This window comes from Sinocyclocheilus rhinocerous, unplaced genomic scaffold, assembly GCF_001515625.1.
Source record: "Sinocyclocheilus rhinocerous isolate Xijiao unplaced genomic scaffold, SAMN03320098_v1.1 scaffold113, whole genome shotgun sequence".
Lineage (NCBI taxonomy): Eukaryota > Metazoa > Chordata > Actinopteri > Cypriniformes > Cyprinidae > Sinocyclocheilus > Sinocyclocheilus rhinocerous.
The window spans coordinates 2,740,750-2,751,275 of NW_015646846.1; the positions used below are offsets into that span (position 1 = coordinate 2,740,750).

Here is a 10,526-nt window from a genome sequence, read left to right on the forward strand (position 1 = left end):
AACAAATCCTGGCCAGGACGCGTCCTGGGAAAATGGCAGGTGTGGTCACCCTAACTTATGAACTACCAACCCCCATTTTTAAACTTTTGCTTACACACACACACACACACACACACACACACACAACCCAAGCTTCTTTTAGCTCAGTGTGATTCTTCTTTTATTGTTCGGCGATATAATAGCTCATTAAAACAGTGTGATCCCTACAGTCTTCTAGACTTTGGTGATTTGTGATGAACTCTGAGAGTACAGTATTCCATGACACACTGTTTTATGCAGCATGGGCGTAAAACACAAAAACAGTTCCCCCTAAAACTTTCAATTACAGCAGTGGAACATTAGCTGGAAAACTCCACACCCAGTGCTAAGGGAGATTCTGAAGGTTGTCTAAAATTGAGGATGTGAGTGTTATCATTCCCTCGGCCCTTCTGGGAACCCACAGGATAGCAGTATATCAGATGGGTATGTGAGGTTGAACTGCTGGCGATAAATGTTCTCGTCTATGCTGTCAGAGAGAGAGTTGTTAATGGTTTTGTTTACTACTACTGTATGACAGATGTTTGGAATGATTCCCGGTTTTAATTGCATATCTATCTATCTATCTATCTATCTATCTATCTATCTGTCTGTCTGTCTGTCTGTCTGTCTATGTTTTTGTCTGTTTCTTTTTTTTTAATCATTGTAATTTTTTAATGCTATTATAAATAAATCTATAAATCTATTTTACTGTAAACTACAGCATGTAGTCTCACATGTCCCACATTTTAGCTACAGCAAACTTCATACAAAATTAATCCTGAGGTTGATGGTCAACATTTTCCCAAAGGTTAGGCCTCTTTTATCTGTCTATGTGTTCAAAAGTGTGTTTCAGGCCCTATTTTGTATCATATTAATGGAAAGCATCCACTAATGTGCTTTGGTTGATGATAGTCTGTCTGTCTGTCTGTCTGTCTATGTTTTTGTCTGTTTCTTTTTTTTTAATCATTGTAATTTTTTAATGCTATTATAAATAAATCTATAAATCTATTTTACTGTAAACTACAGCATGTAGTCTCACATGTCCCACATTTTAGCTACAGCAAACTTCATACAAAATTAATCCTGAGGTTGATGGTCAACATTTTCCCAAAGGTTAGGCCTCTTTTATCTGTCTATGTGTTCAAAAGTGTGTTTCAGGCCCTATTTTGTATCATATTAATGGAAAGCATCCACTAATGTGCTTTGGTTGATGATATTAGGACAGTCTGCATTTGTGACTTCACACATTATTGATGGATCTGTCAAACACTTTGAAAACATGTTTATCAGCAAGCATTTCATGCGGTGCAGTTGGTGCTTGTATATACCGTTTGTCTACTGTATCAATGTCTAGTTGTTTTCAGTTTTGTCTTTGTACATATTTTATGTGAAGTCATCACAGATGTTGTCTGTCTGTGTCTTAATCTCCTTCTGTCTCTGTAGGTGGAGCGGCTGGTACGCCCGGATTCACACGGGACCCGACCCAGCTGAAGGGGGAGCTGTATCACACGGCTCTCAGGAAGAGCCAGCAGGGGTTTGGTTTCACCATCATTGGTGGAGACCGACCTGATGAGTTCCTGCAGGTGAAGAACGTTCTTGCTGATGGCCCGGCCGCACAAGACAACAAGATGGCCTCTGGTGAGGGATGTCTAGTTTGGTGAAAGTTGTTTAGGGGAACATCCACAATTCACATTATGGATCATTAGGAAGTCAGCCTAAGAATGGCTTAATTATAGTTGTCTCCTCACATTAAACTGAGATAGGAGAAGTAGTTTAACATAACAAATTATACAATAATGGCTATATTTACTACTTTATTTTTAATTGACTTTATTTTTTACATTTTCAGTTTTCATTTTAGTTTAAGTTAATTATTTTGTAATTTTGTTTTGTGCATTAGTCATTTTTATTATGTTTTTAATATTAATAATTATCATACTCTTGAGGTTTATTTTATTATTAATTCAGTGTTTGATTACATTTTTTTCCATTAAGCAATTTTTTTTCAACTTAAACTTATTTGCCAATACAACATTTCTAATTTTCAGTTGATTTTGTTTCTAATTTTTAGAAGTTTTTCATTTAATATTTTTTTTTTTGTTGTTGTTTTTTTAAAGTTTTTAATGGTTTTAGTTAACAATAATAACCTGTTTCCATACAGCAACAGTCTTCTGAAGCCACATGATAACCAAAATTGACTAAAATTTAAATCAGTATTCACTAATAATCTTCCATTCCAGTGAGCTGTTAAGTAGAGAACTGCTGTGGATCATTGAGTGAGTGAACAAAGTCTGATTCATGAACTGGATCAGCCGATTCATTAAAAATTAAATCACTGATCCAGTTTAAAAACGCTTGGAACATAGTACACAAGTCGTACAGGCTACTTGTTTTTTTTTTTTTTTTTTTTTGTAGCTTACAACAGTGTACATAAAATAGATATGTGAAAAAATAATGACAAATTTTCGATTTTGTGTAAACTCTTCCTTTTATCTAGTATCTTTAAAAAGCACAAAGGGATTAGAAAAGTTGTTCTTTCACGATGTAATTACTTTTTTCTTTAGTTCTTTTTACTCACTCTCATTCTGTCAAATTCCGTTATCTCAACCAAGGTGATGTTATTGTGGAAATCAACGGCACACTTGTCTTAGGCAAGACCCACGCAGATGTGGTCCACATGTTCCAGTGCATCCCAATTAATCAGTATGTGGACATGGTCCTCTGTCGCGGATACTCGCTCCCCCCTGACGTGGACGCCGACAGCGAGGACCTTCCCCCTCCACCTCCACCCCCGACAGGAGAGATCGTAACCGCCGTACCCCTCATCAACGGCCAGCCACTGCTGGTCAAAGGTGACGCCCTTCACGGCTCCTCCCAAGAGCTTCACTACGTAACCACAGATGCCAGTGGGCGGCCGGTGATCGCTGCACTTCCAGGAGGCAGCAGCGGTGCCAACGACAGGCCCGAGACTGGGATGCTACAGCCGGAGCTGGTGAGCGTGCCAATCGTGAAGGGACCTGGAGGATTTGGCTTTGCCATTGCAGACTGTCCGCTGGGGCAGAAGGTGAAAATGATCCTGGATGAGCAGTGGTGCCGAGGCCTGCTGAAAGGAGATGTGATAAAGGAGATTAACAGGCAGAATGTGCAAACACTGAGACACGCGCAGGTGGTGGATATACTGAAAGACCTCCCTGTGCACAGCGAGGTGAATCTGTTGGTGTTGAGAGGAGGTAAGAGAGCAGGAGGGTGTATGGGACATTTGATCATCTGAACATTTAGGCCATAAACATACTCTACACAAGCTGAAAAAGCTGAAAGTTTACAATAATTGTCACTACGGTGGCAGAAATCATATCCTTCTTGCAGGAATCCTTTGCATTCATGTTTATGTAGTTCCTGTAGTTCAAACGGTAGAGTATGGTGCTAACAACACTACAGTAGGTTTGATTCCCAAGGAATTCAGGTTTATTTGTGTAGTACTTTTCACAGTACACATCGTTTCAAAGCAGCTTTAAAGAAAATACGTGTTTCAATGATCTTTTTGCCTTAATGACCAGGGAATCTTGCATTAAATCACAAAATTTGTGGATGAACTGAAAAAAAAAATATATATATATATATATATATATATATAAAACTTGAATGCAGTAGAAGTCACATTGGATAAGAGTGTCTGTAAATGTTCTTGTGTAGAGTATGTTTTGGGCCTTTAGAATTTAATTAGTATAGCCGTAGTGGGCAATGGCAGTTTCAGATGTCCTAGTTGTCCTTTAAGAAACTGATTTTTTTTAATGTGTGTGTGTTTGGTACACTTTTTTGCATTCCTACTCATTTTAAATTAAAATGTTACCCCGTTCTCCATCACACACTCAAAATGGATCTCAGGCATTTCTAGTAAAAACCCTGCTGAAAAGACTTTTAAAGACTTTAACTTTGACTAGCATGAAGTGAATATAAATGTGAAAATGAATAAAACTGTCAAACTTTTTAATCCTTTAAGCCTTTGTCAAGCCACCATTAAAAAAGTTTGAAGTTTGTCTTGACAACTCTTCTTTTTCTCGTAAAATTACACTTATTGCAGTTTAATGAATTTCTTCAGTTTGTTTTATTGTTACTTCCTTAAATTCAAATTCTGCATCATGTTTAGGATTTTAATTTGAATTCAGTTCAAATTCAGAAATTGAAAAATTCCTGATTCATGGAAAGAGTACACTGGAAGTCACTTTCTTGCACAGTATTTTTGTTTTGTTTTTCAGTACAAATATCTAAATGTTCTTAATTCAAGATTAATTTAAGATGCAAACTGACATAACATTTGTTTTATGAGAAATATAGCTAAATTAATTGTGGTTTACAAAAATGGAAACAATCTGCCAGCGGTATATGAAAAATAATTTTAATCATATTTCTCTGAAAACAACATTTTGCATCTAATGTCATTGTTGCATCTCAAGTAATATATTTTGATTTAAAAATGTTTAGGTATTTGTACTGGAAAAAAATACTGAGTAAGAAAATTAATATGCAATGTGGCAGAGGACATTTTGCAAAACACAACCTTTCATGTTCCACATTAGAATAAAAAAACACATGGTTTAGAATAAAATGAGGGTAAATGCTTACAGAATTTTCACTTTTGTTGGGTGAATTATATTTTTAAATTATAATTAACAAGCCTAATAGGAGCAACAGCAAACATGCATCCACAACTACTAGACCAGCAACTACAGTATGCTGGTCTTTTCAGCAGGGAATTATACAAAGGCTCTTTTCCCTTTGTCTCTTTTTTTTTAGTTATATGTCAATTGCTCAGCAGGTGAGAAATCAGTTGCATTATTTTCTCCAGTTCATAATTTTACATTTTAGCCACACTTGTTCTCCTCTCCTCCACTCTCACCAATCATTGTTGAGGTGTGTTTCTGTCCCTAAGGACAACGTTATGTAAGAATGATGGACCGTTGATTCTGATACAGTTGGCGGGAGAGGCCCTGTTGCATCTTTTGCACCCACTCTGTGGGGCTGGCTGGGAATTTGGGAAATGAGTTTAGATCACAGGGGAATTTCAGGATGTGTCTGCAAAGAGTTCTGTAGGATATATTGTCTGCAGAGCGAGAGAAGGAGGGGGAAAGGGGAAAAAGGGAGAGAAAGAGAGCAAGATAATGCTTTAAGCAGTTCTATTACCCCTCAAAGGCTGAGTGAGTTTTGTCATTCATTGTTTAGACATTAAATTCAATGGAATCACACCAATCAAGAGAAAGACAAGAAAAAACAAAGTGAATGAATAAACAGCGTGTTCTAAATTGACAGATGGAAGTGTAGCGGCATCATTATTTTATGCATGACTTCTGTCGTTTGCGATGTCTTTCTCCCTGGAGGATTCATAATTTTCTCTTATGTACATTTATTCTATCCATCTTTAATGGCTGCTAGATGACACATGTGTCATGATTAACTCAGCTCGGAATTGGCTCAGGAAACGCCCCACTTTGAAGCACTTGAATGATGCTTCCTCTTTGAGTAGCTTTTTAGTTAGATGGATGGGAATTAATAATGTAGCATTGAAACAATGTATTCTCATGCCTTTTTCATGTTTGAGAGGCAACAACCATGAAACGCTGTCATTATAATAAGGCTAGAAACTTTCTATCCCAGTAACGAGTTCCTGTTTTTTTTCATCTGTCTGTTGAGTGCCTGTTCCCCATTTTTCCTCCTTCACTGCTACTTATGCCTCTTTTTTGTAGCTTACAACAGTGTACATAAAATAGATATGTGAAAAAATAATGACAAATTTTCGATTTTGTGTAAACTCTTCCTTTTATCTAGTATCTTTAAAAAGCACAAAGGGATTAGAAAAGTTGTTCTTTCACGATGTAATTACTTTTTTCTTTAGTTCTTTTTACTCACTCTCATTCTGTCAAATTCCGTTATCTCAACCAAGGTGATGTTATTGTGGAAATCAACGGCACACTTGTCTTAGGCAAGACCCACGCAGATGTGGTCCACATGTTCCAGTGCATCCCAATTAATCAGTATGTGGACATGGTCCTCTGTCGCGGATACTCGCTCCCCCCTGACGTGGACGCCGACAGCGAGGACCTTCCCCCTCCACCTCCACCCCCGACAGGAGAGATCGTAACCGCCGTACCCCTCATCAACGGCCAGCCACTGCTGGTCAAAGGTGACGCCCTTCACGGCTCCTCCCAAGAGCTTCACTACGTAACCACAGATGCCAGTGGGCGGCCGGTGATCGCTGCACTTCCAGGAGGCAGCAGCGGTGCCAACGACAGGCCCGAGACTGGGATGCTACAGCCGGAGCTGGTGAGCGTGCCAATCGTGAAGGGACCTGGAGGATTTGGCTTTGCCATTGCAGACTGTCCGCTGGGGCAGAAGGTGAAAATGATCCTGGATGAGCAGTGGTGCCGAGGCCTGCTGAAAGGAGATGTGATAAAGGAGATTAACAGGCAGAATGTGCAAACACTGAGACACGCGCAGGTGGTGGATATACTGAAAGACCTCCCTGTGCACAGCGAGGTGAATCTGTTGGTGTTGAGAGGAGGTAAGAGAGCAGGAGGGTGTATGGAACATTTGATCATCTGAACATTTAGGCCATAAACATACTCTACACAAGCTGAAAAAGCTGAAAGTTTACAATAATTGTCACTACGGTGGCAGAAATCATATCCTTCTTGCAGGAATCCTTTGCATTCATGTTTATGTAGTTCCTGTAGTTCAAACGGTAGAGTATGGTGCTAACAACACTACAGTAGGTTTGATTCCCAAGGAATTCAGGTTTATTTGTGTAGTACTTTTCACAGTACACATCGTTTCAAAGCAGCTTTAAAGAAAATACGTGTTTCAATGATCTTTTTGCCTTAATGACCAGGGAATCTTGCATTAAATCACAAAATTTGTGGATGAACTGAAAAAAAAAATATATATATATATATAAAACTTGAATGCAGTAGAAGTCACATTGGATAAGAGTGTCTGTAAATGTTCTTGTGTAGAGTATGTTTTGGGCCTTTAGAATTTAATTAGTATAGCCGTAGTGGGCAATGGCAGTTTCAGATGTCCTAGTTGTCCTTTAAGAAACTGATTTTTTTTAATGTGTGTGTGTTTGGTACACTTTTTTGCATTCCTACTCATTTTAAATTAAAATGTTACCCCGTTCTCCATCACACACTCAAAATGGATCTCAGGCATTTCTAGTAAAAACCCTGCTGAAAAGACTTTTAAAGACTTTAACTTTGACTAGCATGAAGTGAATATAAATGTGAAAATGAATAAAACTGTCAAACTTTTTAATCCTTTAAGCCTTTGTCAAGCCACCATTAAAAAAGTTTGAAGTTTGTCTTGACAACTCTTCTTTTTCTCGTAAAATTACACTTATTGCAGTTTAATGAATTTCTTCAGTTTGTTTTATTGTTACTTCCTTAAATTCAAATTCTGCATCATGTTTAGGATTTTAATTTGAATTCAGTTCAAATTCAGAAATTGAAAAATTCCTGATTCATGGAAAGAGTACACTGGAAGTCACTTTCTTGCACAGTATTTTTGTTTTGTTTTTCAGTACAAATATCTAAATGTTCTTAATTCAAGATTAATTTAAGATGCAAACTGACATAACATTTGTTTTATGAGAAATATAGCTAAATTAATTGTGGTTTACAAAAATGGAAACAATCTGCCAGCGGTATATGAAAAATAATTTTAATCATATTTCTCTGAAAACAACATTTTGCATCTAATGTCATTGTTGCATCTCAAGTAATATATTTTGATTTAAAAATGTTTAGGTATTTGTACTGGAAAAAAATACTGAGTAAGAAAATTAATATGCAATGTGGCAGAGGACATTTTGCAAAACACAACCTTTCATGTTCCACATTAGAATAAAAAAACACATGGTTTAGAATAAAATGAGGGTAAATGCTTACAGAATTTTCACTTTTGTTGGGTGAATTATATTTTTAAATTATAATTAACAAGCCTAATAGGAGCAACAGCAAACATGCATCCACAACTACTAGACCAGCAACTACAGTATGCTGGTCTTTTCAGCAGGGAATTATACAAAGGCTCTTTTCCCTTTGTCTCTTTTTTTTTAGTTATATGTCAATTGCTCAGCAGGTGAGAAATCAGTTGCATTATTTTCTCCAGTTCATAATTTTACATTTTAGCCACACTTGTTCTCCTCTCCTCCACTCTCACCAATCATTGTTGAGGTGTGTTTCTGTCCCTAAGGACAACGTTATGTAAGAATGATGGACCGTTGATTCTGATACAGTTGGCGGGAGAGGCCCTGTTGCATCTTTTGCACCCACTCTGTGGGGCTGGCTGGGAATTTGGGAAATGAGTTTAGATCACAGGGGAATTTCAGGATGTGTCTGCAAAGAGTTCTGTAGGATATATTGTCTGCAGAGCGAGAGAAGGAGGGGGAAAGGGGAAAAAGGGAGAGAAAGAGAGCAAGATAATGCTTTAAGCAGTTCTATTACCCCTCAAAGGCTGAGTGAGTTTTGTCATTCATTGTTTAGACATTAAATTCAATGGAATCACACCAATCAAGAGAAAGACAAGAAAAAACAAAGTGAATGAATAAACAGCGTGTTCTAAATTGACAGATGGAAGTGTAGCGGCATCATTATTTTATGCATGACTTCTGTCGTTTGCGATGTCTTTCTCCCTGGAGGATTCATAATTTTCTCTTATGTACATTTATTCTATCCATCTTTAATGGCTGCTAGATGACACATGTGTCATGATTAACTCAGCTCGGAATTGGCTCAGGAAACGCCCCACTTTGAAGCACTTGAATGATGCTTCCTCTTTGAGTAGCTTTTTAGTTAGATGGATGGGAATTAATAATGTAGCATTGAAACAATGTATTCTCATGCCTTTTTCATGTTTGAGAGGCAACAACCATGAAACGCTGTCATTATAATAAGGCTAGAAACTTTCTATCCCAGTAACGAGTTCCAGTTTTTTTTCATCTGTCTGTTGAGTGCCTGTTCCCCATTTTTCCTCCTTCACTGCTACTTATGCCTCTCATTTGCCTTTTCTCTGTTTCTAGGTCAGACATCGCCTGTGAAGAGTTTAAGACCTGTGAGTATGATAATAGATTTCAGAGGTGATAATGATCTTGTAGAATTGAGGAAATGGCTGAATATTTCATTTTGTGCTGAAGAAATCTCTTCTCAGTTATTGATCGTACTTGGGGTTTGGGATTTGAACAAACCCCTTTCTGTAAGTACTAAAGTTCAGTAGCTGATACGTCCTACACCATTTGTTCTGAATCGTGTGGCATGTACTAGTTTCTAAGTGAAAGGATGTTCGATTTTCACTTGAGAATGATGAAACAGGAAGAAACAATCCCATATTCTTAAAATGAAGAAGGGTTTTGAGGGATCAGAATATCATTGAGACTTATGAGTTGACTCTGGCCCGTAAACTACAACCTGGCAACTACACTAATATCATGTTGCTGAGTTTTGTATGGACACCACTCACAATTCCTACAATAAATGTAAAAATCTAGCAAAAACATGAATTGTATGAGCGTGTTGGGCTTTATTTTCCAATGGGTTTACTGACAGACTTTAAATATTCCATCACAACAGTTTTTCAGTATCACTCATGACACAGAAGATTTATTTGCATATGAAGTGTGGGAATTTTCCTGTTAACCAGAAGGCCTGATCCAAACAGAATAGTATTTTTGCTGATATAGTTCATCTGTCTGTAGGCACTTCCTTTTATTATCTCAGAAGATATGACCAGCGAACAGTTTAAATGCTGCTTGTTATAGTCCACATCTGTGTGCACTCTGCTGGTCACTTTGTGAAGTGGTATTAAAACACATTTTATTCCAACAGAGACCGGGGTTAAGTGCCAGCACTGAGACTCTGGACCGTTGCCATGACACCATGGTTCCCCAGGCTTTGACCTATCACTCAAACACACTGCCATGTAGCTCTCCAAAACAAGACGCTTCCCTCCACTACAGAAAACCCAAAGCCTTGCAGGACAGCATAGGTGAGTCCAGTGGCGGAGCCAGAGCCTGACATCTGATTGGCCACCCCAAAATCGAATATGCTACTTTTTCATTTTCTTTGTTTAAAGGGGTGGTTGATTGCGATTTCACTTTTTAAACGTTAGTTAGTGTGTAATGTTGCTGTTTGAGCATAAACAATATCTGCAAAGTTACGAAGCTGAAAGTTCAATGCAAATGAAGATATCATCTTTTAAAATTCTGGCGGTTTAATGCCTACAAAAAAGGCTGGTAGGGACTACAACGAGTTACTTCCTGGGTTTGTGACATCACAAACCCAGATAAACCCTGCCCTCAGGAAGAGGCAGCAAAGGGGGCGAGGCCATGCTGCGCTGCTTTAGAGAAGAGGAAGAGAAAACTAGGGGTGCACGTAAAAATCTATTCATATATGAATCGCGATTCTGTCTTCTAACGATTTTAATGGATTCACAAGTTTCAAAATCAATGTTCTAAAGCAGCG

At 38.0% G+C, this 10,526-nt stretch overlaps 1 protein-coding gene across 1 annotated transcript in view; it reads left to right on the forward strand.

Moving 5' to 3' along the window:
- LOC107708063 (membrane-associated guanylate kinase, WW and PDZ domain-containing protein 3-like) overlaps positions 1-10,526 on the forward strand; it is a 131,352-nt gene that overhangs the window by 116,834 nt on the left and 3,992 nt on the right. Inside the window, exons 10-13 of the mRNA XM_016512210.1 lie at positions 1,462-1,656; positions 2,631-3,248; positions 9,089-9,120; positions 9,891-10,050. Coding sequence (XP_016367696.1) covers positions 1,462-1,656; positions 2,631-3,248; positions 9,089-9,120; positions 9,891-10,050 — 1,005 coding nt within the window. The remainder of the gene's footprint in view (positions 1-1,461; positions 1,657-2,630; positions 3,249-9,088; positions 9,121-9,890; positions 10,051-10,526) is intronic.